At 48.0% G+C, this 14,457-nt stretch overlaps 1 protein-coding gene across 9 annotated transcripts in view; it reads left to right on the forward strand.

Annotated features, from left to right (window-relative positions):
* Positions 1-14,457, forward strand: part of LOC127414134 (KH domain-containing, RNA-binding, signal transduction-associated protein 2-like) — a 137,433-nt gene that overhangs the window by 61,846 nt on the left and 61,130 nt on the right. For all 9 annotated transcript variants that reach the window (XR_007892739.1, XR_007892740.1, XR_007892736.1 and 6 more), the window contains one exon: positions 13,185-13,331. Coding sequence is in view for 1 of the 9 variants with exons in the window: in XM_051651918.1 (XP_051507878.1) it covers positions 13,185-13,331 (147 nt within the window). In the remaining 8 variants the exon portion in view is untranslated. The remainder of the gene's footprint in view (positions 1-13,184; positions 13,332-14,457) is intronic.

Genomic DNA, 14,457 nt, shown 5'->3' on the forward strand with positions numbered 1-14,457 from the left:
TTCCGGGGGTGGTCACAAGGAGCCAGGTAAGTGCTTTGATGTCCTTAGACTCAGCACGGCCACAACGTGGTGTGGCATCTCGAGCTCTGCCCCGCCGCGAGGCCCCACCTGCCAGTACATCCGATGATGTTGTCCCATTGGTCCCCCTTGTGCGGAACTTGGACTCATGGCTTGCACTTTCCAATCCGTCGCGAGGGCTGGTCCGGTCCATCCGACTCGGCTGCGCGATTCACTTCGCCGGGCATCCGCCCAGGTTCAGCGGTGTCCACTTCACCTTGGTGAAAGACGAAAATGCTGCTACCTTGCGCGGAGATCGCTACCCTCCTACAAAAGGGTGTGATAGAACCTGTCCCTCCAGCCGAGATGAAGAAGGGGTTTTTCAGCCCCTACTTCATCGTACCGAAAAAAGGCGGTGGGTTGAGGCCAATCTTGGACCTGTGAGTTCTGAACTAGGCTTTACACAGACTCCTGTTCAAGATGCTGATGCAAAAACGCATTCTGGCGAGCGTCCGGCATCAAGATTGGTTCGCGGCGGTAGACCCGAATGATGCGTACTTCCACATCTCGATCCTTGACAGCGCATCTTAAGAATGAGCGTGCCCAGTCGGTGCTGGACTGTTTGAAGGCATTCAAACAGAAAACACGCCGGGTCATCGCGCCGGTCTATCACCATCTTTTCAGCCTTTGGACCGACCTCTCGTTTCTACAGGCAGGTGTTCCTCTAGAACTGGCCCCCAGGCGCGTCGTGGTCATGACAGACGCCTCCAAAATGGGCCGGGGCGCTGTTTGCAACGGGCATGCAGCCGCCGGCCTCTGGACGGGTCCGCGACTGCATTGGCATATCAACTGCCTCGAGTTGTTGATTCGCTTATGTTTTCCTCTGATTCGCTTATGTTTTCCTCTGATTCGCTTATGATTTCCTCTCTTGTAAGTCGCTTTGGATAAAAGCGTCTGCCAAATGAATAAATGTAAATGTAAATGTTATTGGCAATTCTGCTTGAACTGCGGAGGTTTTGGCCATTGATCCAGGGCAAGCACGTGTTAGTTCAGACAGACAACATGACAACGGTAGCATATGTCAACCGCCAAGGCGGTTTGCACTCTCGTTGTATGTCACAACTCGCCTGCCGTCTCCTGCTCTGGAGTCAGCAGCACTTCAAGTCGCTGCAAGCCACTCACATCCCGGGCAACCTCAATACTACAGCGGATGTGCTGTCACGACAGGTTACCCTCAGGGGAGAGTGGAGACTCCACCCTCAGGTGGTCCAGCTGATTTGGAGTCGATTCGACAGGCACAGGTGCACCTGTTCACCTCCCAAGAATCCTCCCCACTGCCTGCTCTGGTACACCCTGACCGAGGCCCCCCTCAGCATAGACGCGCTGGCACACAGCTGGCCCCCTGGCATGCACAAATATGCATTTCCGCCAGTGAGCCTGCTTGCACAGACCCTGTGCAAGGTCAGGGAGGACGAGGAGCAGGTCATCCTGGTAGCACCCTACTGGCCTGCCCAGACGTGGTGCTCGGACCTCACTCTCCTCGTGACAGCTTCCACCTGGCGAATTCCCCTGAGGAAGGACCTTCTTTCTCAGGGAAGGGGCACCATCTGGCACCCGCGCCCAGACCTCTGGAATCTCCATGTCTGGCCCCTGGACGGGACGCGGAAGACCCGTCGGATAGCCCAGTCGGATAATCCCCCTTCTTTTTTAGGGAGTGGAAAAAGAGAAGGGGAAAAGAGGCCACGACTGGGTTAAGCCTGTCTCTATCTTTGGGTAGTCGACTTTTCCCAAAAAGTGCCGTTCGACACTCATAACTATGTTGGGGGAGGTTACGTGTCGACCTGTTGTGCTGACTATGAGGCACACAGCAGTCTGCCCACCACACACTGCCAGTTCACATAACAAAGTTCAGCCAGTTGTGGCATTTCGTATAGGGACCCCTAGTGTCACTACATCGACACAACGTCGAGTGAGTGACAGATAGGGAATGTCATGGTTACTGGTGTAACCTCTGTTCCCTGATGGAGGGAACGAGACGTTGTGTCCCTCCTGCCACAACGCTGAACTACCCGCTGAAATGGCCGGACCTTTTATCGGCTCCTCAGCATAAAACCTGAAAGAGTGGTTGCATACCAGCTCCTTTTATACCCGTATGTCCGGGTGAGTGGCATGCAAGTACCACTCGCCAATTTTCAATGGCCTTTTATCAAAGATCAGGGGTGTCTCGGGCTCCCAAGAGTGACCCCTAGTGTCACTACATCGACACAACATCTCGTTCCCTCCATCAGGGAATGGAGGTTACACTAGTAACCATGACGATTTGGATATTTAAAAAAAATCTATTCTAGAATAAATCTTATGGACTGATGAAAAAAATTTATAGTCTCTACCAGATGGGTTCAAAAGTCTCCAAATACCTGTAAGACCAGGATTTTTACACATCCTGTGAAGCGTCAATGTTGCTCTAGGGGGCTTACACAATTTTGCTTCACTTTGATCAAGGACTGAGTCCATCAAAAGATTAAAGTCTCCTACCAATATTATGTCATGAGGGGTGCCAGCGGCTTGCAACATCTCTTCAAGATCTATAAAAAAGCCCTGATCATCAGCGTTAGGTGCGTAAATATTAGCCAAAATCAGACTTTGCCCCTGAATTTCTGCTAAAACAACAATGACTCTTCCTAATTTATCATTAAACTGTTTGCGAAATTTGAATTGTAAATGTTTATTGACCAATATAATGACTCCCTTGCTCTTACTTGAGCCAACACTAAAGAAAACATGTCCACCCCATATCTTCCCAAATTTTTCAGCTTCCTGCAGGGAAAGATGTGTTTCTTGAAGAAACACTATATCATATTTCTTACGTTTAAGAAAAGAAATAATCTTCCTTCTTTTTATGGGGTGCCCCAACCCATTCACATTCCACGTGGAGAGAGATAGTACACTCATACCAACATTCGACATTTTGATATAATAGAAAAAATTAATTGTGTGCCAAAAACAAAATTATGAAGACCACATTTCAACATCAATGCAACAATAAAACCCCCGAACTTCCCCCCGAACAAAACAAACAGAAAAAAGAAAAATGTGCGCATTAACCCCACACACGAAAGCGGCAACCGGCGTCAATCCCTTTAAACTCAAAGACTCTGTGTACGCCTACGAGAGCCATCGGATTGCTCAATTTTGCCTCACAAATTTGTAAGGCAAAATTACATAACATCAAATATTTTGTAAAACAAACCCCAACCAAATAGGCAGAATAAACACAAAGAACATGTAGACTCATTCACAGAACTGTCTCAAAGGTGTGTTCCTTCACAAAACAAATTCCAGCTGATATAAAGCCGTTCAGTTTCCTCGGTCAGACAAACGAATCTTCAGTGAGCCAGCTGATGAGTGTAGCAGATGACATAATCATTCCAATGTCCCACAAAAATACTCCACAAATCATACTCCAGCCAACAGGAGGCATAAGCACAAGGAACTGACAGATTCATCCATAACTGTCCCGAAGTAATGTTATTTAACAAAACAAGCTCCAACCGCTAGGCGGAACCAGCACAAAAGGAAACGAAACACGCATCCCGGTTCCTCGGATGGTCAAGAGTCAATTCACTCGGAGGCCGCATAAAAGTATATCCCATGATTTACACAGTCCGCAAACTTTATAAAAGACATCCTTTGTGTGGGCATGTAGATATTTTGCGGTCATCCATTCATTGTAAAAGTGATCTTCCGTCAATGCAAATGTTTCTTTAAGGAAAAGTGTTAATCCACAAAACAAAACAAAATCCAGCCGCTCGGCGGAGCCAACGCAAAAGAAAACAAAAATGGCGCCCAGCTTCCTCCGAAAGCCAGAGTATGTACAGTGAGTCAATCCACTCACAAGAAAAACACCCAATGGTTACTCACCCATTGTTTCAATAAAAGACATTGCCTGATTGGGACATGTAAATACTTTGCTGCCGTCCTTGGTGTTTATTCTCAGTCTGACATCAGAGCAAAAGTGATCTAGAGTTTCTTGCATTCCTTAAACCGATCGTGTTTCTCTCTTTTCGAGTTCACAAAGTCCTGGAACAAGAAAATATTGTAATTCTTCCAAGAAAGCTTTCCTTTGCTTCTTGCCTGGCGCAACACAAGATCTTTATCGGATGATCTCAAAAATTTGGCCAGAATCGATCGGGGTCTTCCTCCCTCAGCAGATCTGTGAGCTGGGACTCTGTGAGCTCGCTCATTTTCCAGCTTGTGGCCTGTTATGTCGAGCAGACTCGGGAAAAGCTCGTTGAGGAATTTCGCCATATCTCTGCCCTCCTCATGCTCAGGAATTCCAACAATTCGAATGTTATTCCTGCGGTTTCTATTCTCAAGATCTTCAAGCTTTTCAAGAACACGTTCCAAATCAACTTTGGTCGTGGGCGGATTAGCGGCTAATTCCATCTCTGATGACTCTAAATAATCGATTCATTTTTCAACAACTGTCACTCTTGTGACTAGCTCAGATAATTTTTTTTCCATCGCCGTAATCAATCTACATATTACAGCGAGATCCTCCAAGTATGCAAGTACCCTCATCAACATCACCAACATGTTGGACAGTTGATGCTGGATTCCTTCTCCCACCGCATCATCCAAATCGAGTCCCCGGTCCACAGGCCTGTCTGGGCTTTCATCTTGAACCCGTAAGTGTCTTTTAATGTCTCCAGAGCCCGAGGATTTTGACTTCTTTGCCATGTTTACCTCAAACAGTAAATGTGTAATTGGGTGTATCAAATTTCACCGGATTATATCGTGAAAATAATAAAAAAATTAGCAAAGTGCGCAGAGCTGTCTCTCACACGTCTGCCCTTCACATGGCGTCACCGTACCTCCTTGTTGGATTGTTTTAAATCCCAAAGGCAACCATTTATGCAAACATATGCCATTATAAAGAGTCACCTTGAGCCGGTACATGCTCATTATACATATGAAATTAAGAGTCTGTAGTACATCTTTTTAGCTCTAGATTTATGTCTATGTACTGCAGTATCTCATAGTCCAATTGAAGTCTTCAATCTACAAAAGAATGTCTATATTAAAGGATCAACAAACCAAGAAATATTATGTTATTTATATATTTGGAATGATACTCTGTGCAGGTAAATAAATGTCTCTGAGGGCAGATAATTGGCTGAATCAAACAACAGCATTTCATAAAATTACATTTGCATTTCTATGTATTGTAAATCATTTTAATTTTGGGACAGACATAAATGTTATAGTGAAAATATTTAATGTTTGTCTTAAATTTATGTAAAAGGAAAGTAACCTCTTTGTAGTGCTGTTTGCATGAGTATTAAGTGTAGAAGTAAAAGGAGAAAGTTTATTTATTCACTGTAGGAGTAAAAGGAGTGTTGTTGTTTCATTCATTGCCTTTGTTTGAATTTTTGAACTAAGATCTTTAACTCCATAGTGGTACTGAATAACAGTCTTATTGGCTTATAGGTGTAAGACTCACTATTTATTTTGTTTTTTACTGGGAATAAATGTGAGGAACTCTTCATTTTGCCATATTAGAAGAAGACTCTGCTGTTCTTGAGTGCCTTTTGACGTAAATCCAAGGAGACAGCCCTACGTTTAAAAAAAAAAAAAAGTTTAATTTCTTCATGGATTGACATGAAATGAAAGTTAAAGCTTCCAGACTTGAAACAGAACAAGTGTCACCTGATGAACAGTCCTGTTTTTCAGAGGACTGGAAATGAAGCAGCAGGCACCCTTTTTGCTGTCTCCTGCCTCCTCTTCTGTCTTTCCATTTTGAAGTCAACGTGCAGACCCACGCACACACATATTTGTTTTACTATATTAGTCAGAACATCTTACATGCAGTAGTTTTAATTTGGAGTTATTGATCTATGCTATGCCCTACTGCTAAACCTAACCCTCACAGAATTTAAACAAAATGGCCCTCACAAGTACATCCAAACATAACTCACACATACATACGTATCTATGTGCATGTCTACCCACAAATTTGCCGTCAGAACCATCTCATCTGCATAATTTGCCTGCAGTTGAACTAGGGCCTCACAAAATATGATTATGCCTCTCAGAAATGTTGTGAAAGGTTAAGTGTCTCCTGACCTTTTGTCTATGTAAAGGATGATGGAAAAAGTGCTTGGGTCACTTTGACATGATAGAGGCATGGCATCAGTAAGTGTATATTAAAGCTGAAGGGGCTACAAGTGCCTGCATCAGTGATCAGGCAACAGTGAATGGCCCATACAGCAAAGCTTTCCTGTCTAAGTAGAAGCCACAGCCAAGTGGTAATCAACATATGATAGTAATGCTGGCTGCGATAATTACAATGATGAATGCTGGTTGCGATAATCTGAAGTTTCAAGTTTTTCTCAACATCTACAGAACGCATTCAGCAATCAGAAAGAACTAAGAAACTGAGTACCGCTCTGAATTATCACCTTTTTTGCTCAGGTCAGAAGGTCAGAAAGGTGAAAATGTCAATTTATTTCTGACAAAAAGCTTTAAGCGTAATTTACACTAGCTACAAATCCATTATCTGTGTTTTGGAGTTAGAGTGCAGATAGTTCCCTATCTGTCACTCACTCGATGTTGTGTCGATGTAGTGATACTAGGGGTCACTCTTGGGAGCCTGAAACACCTCTGGTCTTTGATAAAAGGCCAATGAAAATTGGCAAGTGGTATTTGCATGCCACTCCCCCGGACATACGGGTATAAAAGGAGCTGGTATGCAACCACTCATTCAGATTTTCTCTTCAGAGCCGAACGGCCATGCTCATTGAGCTGAATCTCACTGTTCATTCACCTCTGCTGGATCTGACGGCGCATTTCAGCGGCTTCTCCCTCCTCTGCACTGGTGCATTGCAGAGAACGCCCCTGGGCGCTTCGGCAGAAAAAAGAGAGTAAATTTTCTGAAAGAGTGTATTTCTCTAAAAGAGTACATTTCTCTAAAAGAGCGGCACACATGGAATGTCTTTTTAAAGACGCGTCTTTTTAAAGATGCCTTTCCGATTGTGTGTTATTCCTGGTTGCGGTCGTTACCTCTTAACTTCAGACGGTCATGATCGCTGTCTTTCGTGTCTGGGCACGACCCACATGGAGTCAGCATTCATGGATGGTTCATGTTCTCACTGCGAGAACATGACCATGGCAACGTTGCGGTCGCGGCTTGCTTTCGTAAGAGGCCAGCGCGGGGACTCCAATGGGATCGCCTCCGCCGGGTATCCCCCCGCAGACCTCCCATTCCCCAGCACACTCATCTGCCCCGATCGGGCTTCCGGATGAGTTCGCCGGCTCGTCTCACGGCGAGTTTGGCCTCTTGTTCGTAGCCCGTGAAGCTGATGAGCTCTCGAGCGCAGTATCAGAGAGTGGGCTTGTCCAGTCAGATGCAGAAGCCTCAGCTGGGCTCCCCCCTTCAGGGACGATTGCCCAGTCACAGGCTGATGCAGAGATGAAGGACATGCTTTCCCGGGTAGCTGCGAGCGTCGGGCTAGAGTGGAACCCTCCACTCTCCCCTGAACCCTCGCGGCTCGATGATTGGTTCCTGGGCTCGCGGCGCTGCTCAAAGCAGCCACGACCTGCTCCAGTGCCTTTCTTCCCAGAAGTGCACGAGGAGTTGACGAAATCGTGGGAGGCACCTTTTACCATTTCCCCTCCCTCACTACCCTCGATGGCGGGGTGGCCAGGGGCTATATGGCGATTCCCCCAGTGGATAAGGCACTCGCGGTGCAGCTATGCCCGCAGAGCACCGCCACCTGGTGTGGATGCCCAAAGCTTCCATCCAAGCCCTGTAGGTTCATGTCGTCCCTGACGGCTAAAGCCTACAGCGCTGCTGGACAAGCCGCCTCTGCCCTGCACACCATGGCACTCCTGCAGGTCCACTAAGCCAAGGTGCTAAAAGAACTGCACGAGGGTAGTTCTGCCCCAGATCTGATGCAGGAACTGTGCTCGGCGACCGAAGGTCACGGCGTGGTCTCTTGGGCGGATGATGCCCACATTAGTGGTCCAGGAGTGCCACCTTTGGCTCAACCTGGTCGAGATAGTTGAGGCCAACAAGACACGGTTCCTTGCTGCCCCCATCTCCCAGGCTGGCCTATTTGGCAACACCGTCAAGGACTTTGCCCAGCAGTTCTCGACGGTGAAGTAGCGGCTATCTGGCATATCCTGCCCTGGTGCAGCTCAAGATCCCGCACCCCGTCTGCTCGTCGCCAAGGGCGTCCCCCTTCAGCCCGACCCCGGCATGGAGCCCACCACTGGAAACAGACGCCACCCGTTTCACAGTTGGCCGCTAAGAACCCACGAAGGTCGTCAAAGCGGCCATGAGACGGGCGACCCAGGGTCAATGAAACCCATTCAACTGGAGCTGGTAGGAAGACCACTCCATCCCCGTCATCACGACCACCGTCCATGGGTTTTTCCTTGCAGGATTGGCACTCCAGAGGCGGTCTCCCCACCCCTGCGCACCCAGCTGTAGCACACATCCACCCCTGATGTGACAGTCTCCACGGGTTGCAAGGACAGGCCTCTTCCTCCCCCAACCCAGGCTGTTCCGGGGGTGGTCGCAAGTAGCCAGGTAAGTGCTTCAATATCCCTAGACTCAGCACGGCCACAACATGGTTTGGCACCTCGAGCTCCACCCCACAGCGAGGCCCCACCTGTCGGTACGTCCGACGATGTTGTCCCTTTGGTCCCCCTTGCATGGAACTTGGATGTGTGGCTTGCGCTTTCCAATCCGTCACGATGGCTGGTCCAGACCATCTGACTCGGCTACGCGATTCAGTTAAGCAGGCGTCTGCCCAGGTTCAGCGGTATCCACTTCACCCTGGTGAAGGACGAAAACGCTGCTACCTTGGGCGCGGAGATCACTACCATCCTACGGAAGGGTGTGATAGAACCTGTCCCTCCGGCCGAGATGAAGAAGGGGTTTTACAGCTCCTACTTCATCGTACTGAAAAAAGGTGGTGGATTGCGGCCAATCTTGGATCTGCGAGTACTGAACCGGGCTTTACACAGACTCCCGTTCAAGATGCTGACGCAAAAACGCATTCTGGCGAGCGTCCGGCATCAAGATTGGTTCACGGCGGTAGACCTGAAGGACGCGTACTTCCACGTCTCGATTCTACCTCGACACAGACCCTTCCTGCGGTTTGCATTCGAGGGTCAGGCGTATCAGTACAAGGTCCTCTCTTTCGGCCTATTCTTGTCCCCTCGCGTCTTCACGAAAGTCGCAGAGGCAGCCCTTGCCCCGTTAAGGGAAGTGGGCATTCGCATTCTCAACTATCTCGACGATTGGCTAATCCTAGCTCACTCTCGGGACATGTTGTGTGCACACAGGGACTTGGTGCTCTCACACCTCAACCGACTAGGGCTTCGGGTTAGCTGGGAAAAGAGCAAGCTCCTCCAGGTTCAGAGCATCTCTTTCCTCGGTTTGGAGTTGGACTCAGTCTCTTTGACAGCGTGCCTCGTGAACGAGTGCGCACAGTCAGTGCTGGCCTGTTTGAAGGCGTTCAAACAGAAAACAGCGGTTCCACTGAAACTCTTTCAGAGGCTCCTGGGGCATATGGCATCCTCAGCGGTGGCCACCCCGCTCGGGTTGATGCATATGAGACTGCTTCAGCACTGGCTTCAGACTCGAGTCCCGAGATGGGCATGGCGGCGCGGGACACATCGTGTGGTCATCACGCCGGTCTGTCACCGTCTTTTCAGCCCTTGGACCAACCTTTCATTTCTACGGGCAGGTATTCCCCTAGAGCAGGTCTCCGGGCACGTCGTGGTCATGACAGACACCTCCAAAACGGGCTGGAGTGCTGTTTGCTTGTGGACGGGCTCACGACTGCATTGTCACATCAACTGCCTCGAGTTGTTGACAATTCTGCTCGCCCTGCGGAGGTTTCAGTCATTGATCCAGGGCAAGCACGTGTTAGTTCAGACAAACAACACGGCAATGGTAACATATATCAACTGCCAAGGCGGTCTGCGCTCTCATTGTATGTCACAACTCGCCTGCCGTCTCCTCCTCTGGAGTCAGCAGCACTTCAAGTAGTTGCGAGCCACTCACATCTCCGGCGACCTCAACACTACAGCAAACGCGCTGTCATGGCAGGTTACCCTCAGGGGAGAGTGGAGACTCCACCCTCAGTTGGTCCAGCTGATTTGGAGTCGATTCGACAGGCACAGGTGGACCTGTTCACCTCCCAAGAATCCTCCCACTGTCTGCTCTGGTACGCCCTGACCGAGGCACCCCTCAGCATAGACATGCTGGCACACAGCTGGCCTCCTGGCCTATGCAAATATGCATTTCCCCCAGTGAGCCTACTTGCACAGACCCTGTGCAAGGTCAGGAAGGATGAGGAGCAGGTCATCCTGGTAGCACCCTACTGGCCCACCCAGACGTGGTTCTCGGACCTCATGCTCCTCGCGACAGCCCCCCCCCCCGCCCCCCCCCGGCGAATTCCCCTGAGGAAAGGCCTTCTTTCTCAGAGACGGGGCACCATCTGGCACCCGTGACCAGACCTCTGGAATCTCCATGTCTGGCCCCTGGACGGGATGCGGAAGACCTAAGCAGTCTACCACCCGTGGTGGTAGACACGATACTCAGGCTAGGGCCCCCTCTGTGAGGCACCTGTATGCATTTAAGTGGCATCTGTTCGCTAAGTGGTGTTCTTCCAGACGGGAAGACCCCCAGAGATGCATATTCAGATCGGTGCTTTCCTTCCTGCAGGAGAGGTTGGAAGGGCGGCTGTCCCCTTCCACCTTGAAGGTGTACGTTGCTGCTATAGCAGCACACCACGACACAGTGGACGGTAAGTCCTTAGGGAAGCACGACCTGATCATCAGGTTCCTGAGAGGTGCCAGGAGGCTGAATCCCTCCAGGCCATGCCTCATTCCCTCATGGGACCTCTCTGTAGTTCTTCAGGGTCTACAAAGAGCCCTCTTTGAGCCTTTGCAGTCAGCTGAGCTTAAGGCACTCTCTTTGAAGACTGCCCTCCTGACTGCGCTCACTTCCATAAAGAGGGTAGGAGACCTGCAAGTGTTCTCTGTCAGCGAAATGTGCCTGGATTTCGGTCCGGGCTACTCTCACGTGATCCTGAGGCCCCAACCGGGCTATGTGCCCAAGGTTCCCACAACCCCTTTTAGGGACCAGGTGGTGAACCTGCAAGCGCTGCCCCAGGAGGAGGCAGACCCAGCCCTGTCATCGCTGTGTCCAGTGCATGCTTTACGCATCTATTTGGATCACACGCAGAGCTTTAGGATCTCTGAGCAGCTCTTTGTCTGCTTTGGTGCACAGCGGAAAGGAAGCGCTGTCTCCAAGCAGAGGATCACCCACTGGCTCATTGATGCCATAGCCATGGCATATCACACCCAGGACGTGCCACTCCTGGTAGGGCTATGAGCCCATTCTACCAGAGGTGTAGCGGCCTCCTGGGCCCTGGCCAGGGGTGTCTCTCTAACAGACATTTGCAGAGCAGCAGGCTGGGCAACACCCAACACCTTTGCAAGGTTCTACAACCTCCGGGTGGAAACGGTTTCGTCCTAGGTAGTGGCACGCAATACAAGCAGATAAGCCCGGGATAGCCGGCCGGGTTTATCGCTTGCACATAATGCCTTTCACCTTCTCTGAGCTGAAGACTTGCACCATTAATTCTCAGTAGTGTTCACAAACTATGTTCCCTGATTGACTTCCTCTGAGCCCTGCGGCAGTCGAGTTTTCAGAGAGACTCACTGCCGGCCCAGTACACGTGCTAACTAAGAGCCCTGTTCTGGGGTAGGTGCTCCACATGTGGCAGTTCCCTGTAAGGTAACCCCATGCGATGTATATCTTCCACTAATTTGTTTCCCTGTTGGCAATTTGCGTCTTCCTTGGGCAGAGCCCCTCTGCCAGAGTCTCCATGTTTGTAGCAACTCCTCCCCGTTGGGTAGGATCTACCATGAGACTCTCCACGTGGTCGGCAAGACCATGTGACGTACTTTTCCACTTAAATATCCCCCCCTCTCTTTGAGTGAGGTGTGGTCTCCGCGGTGTCCTCCCCTTGGGAGGGACACCCCCCGACTAGACCTGGCGGCCCAGTCAGATAATCCCCCTTCGTTTTAAGGGAGTGGAAAAAAAGAAGGGGAAAAGGGCCACGACTGGGTTAGCCTGTGTCTATCTTTTGGGTAGTCGACTTGTCCCCAAAGGGCTGTTCGACACTCTTAACTATGTTGGGGGAGGTTACGTGTCGGCCTGGTATGCTGGCTATGAGGCACACAGTGGTCTGCCTGTCACACTCTGCCAGTTCACATAACACAGTTCAGCCAGTTGCGGCGTTTCGTATAGGGACCCCTAGTGTCACTACATCGACACAACGTTGAGTGAGTGACAGATAGGGAACGTCATGGTTACTTGCATAACCTCCGTTCCCTGATTGAGGGAACGAGACTTTGTGTCCCTCCTGCCACAACGCTGAACTACCCGCTGAAATGGCCGGACCTTGTTTCGGCTCCTCAGCATAAAACCTGAATGAGTAGTTGCATACCAGCTCCTTTTATACCCGTATGTCCGGGGGAGTGGCATGCAAATACCACTCGCCAATTTTCATTGGCCTTTTATCAAAGACCAGAGGTGTTTCGGGCTCCCAGGAGTGACCCCTAGTGTCACTACATTGACACAACGTCTTATTCCCTCCATCAGGGAATGGAGGTTACGCAAGTAACCAGGACGGTTTCATTGTTGGTTTCACATGCTTTTATGAGAATGATGATAAAATAGGAAAATAAATCACTTCAAAAATTAAAATTCTGTCGTCATTTACTCACCCTCATGTTGTTTGAAACCCAAAAGACATTGTTTCCTCTGTGGAACACGTGGAAATTGTAGGCAAAATGTTAGCCTCAGTCACCATTCACTTTCATATGGCAACATATGCAATGAAAGTGTAGTGACTTTCAGCCTAATATCTACTTTAATCTTTGAAAAAAATAAAATAAAGTGGGTTAGGAACAATATGAGGGTGAGTAAATGATGACAGAATCTTCAAATTTGTGTGAACAATCCCTTTAATACCTTGAAATTCACCTTCAGTTCAAAATATACATACTGCATGGTTCTGAAAAACAATCACTGTTTTTATTTAATTCATTAATGAATGAAATCAGGCAGAACTCCTGACTTTGTATTTTTGCATTTCCAGGAGGAAGAGCTGAGGAAAAGTGGAGAGGCAAAGTATGCCCATTTGAGCAATGATCTTCATGTTTTAATTGAAGTCTTTGCACCACCTGGAGAGGCCTACTCCCGCATGAGCCATGCCCTGGAGGAGATTAAGAAGTTCCTTGTTCCAGTAAGTTAATATATTTGGATTGCTTGAGAGGGATAGTGTGCTAGAAGCGAAGATGAGATGGGTTTGCACCAACCAATACTAAACGCCCTGCTCCCCTGCATACATAAATGTGTCTATGTATATTGACAAGTAAAATTAGATTATTGAGTTATGCATGTGATTTAATATATACATTGGGGATCAGTCCAAGAAAATTGGATATTTGATAAATTGGAATCATCTGGAACCTGAGAGAATACTTTAAGCTGCTGATTAAGTCTTTTCTAAGTCCGCATGAATTTGCACCAAGGTTATGAATTCTCTTTGTAAAACTTTGTAAAAATTATGCCACAAATGCTGTCAATTGAGTTTAACTTGTATTAAAGCCAGAATATTGCTTTAAACAATGTTAACGTATACAATCTTATGGTAAAATGTTCCCAATATTTCATAGCATTCATTTTATAGAGACATTGCATTGCGTATACAGGTAATCAGTTAAAATATATTTCTGTGTAATACAAACAATAAACAACTCTAACAATGATATGCATTGCTTTAGTAAAATGATTTGCAAGATTAATTAGAACCTTTTAATAGGTGTAGGCTTTTTGTCATTAAAAGAAAACCACACACAGATTACCAGAGGTCCTAGATTAAATTTCACTATGATATATGAAGTTGCTTTGAATTTATTTTGTAATTCCAGATTAGCCTTTGTTAAAATAGAATACATTTGACAAAACAAAAGGGGTCTGCAGTCTGGACTGCTGATAAACCTTTGTTGGTGAGGCCTGCAGGAAGTATTATATAGATACGATTATGCAACATCGCACATTGCCATAGGAATTTGGAAACAGTGATTCATGCAAAGCACAGCATTTTAGCAGGTGTAAGTGGGTCCTCCTCAGAGTCTCATTTAAAAAGGAAACTGACTAGATTATGGAGGAGGACGTCTCATTCATTTACCATAAATACAATGCTGCTGAGACTTAGGCCCCCTTTACACTTCGTGTAAAGATGCATTTCGGGCGATCTGATCATAAGTGGACAAACGTGAAACATCGACTGACCATTACAAACTTTTAGCATTAAGACTTACTTTTTAACATTAGGAGCCTCCTTTGTCTTAAATCTGTAAACCAGG

The sequence above is a fragment of the Myxocyprinus asiaticus genome, chromosome 23, assembly GCF_019703515.2.
Source record: "Myxocyprinus asiaticus isolate MX2 ecotype Aquarium Trade chromosome 23, UBuf_Myxa_2, whole genome shotgun sequence".
Lineage (NCBI taxonomy): Eukaryota > Metazoa > Chordata > Actinopteri > Cypriniformes > Catostomidae > Myxocyprinus > Myxocyprinus asiaticus.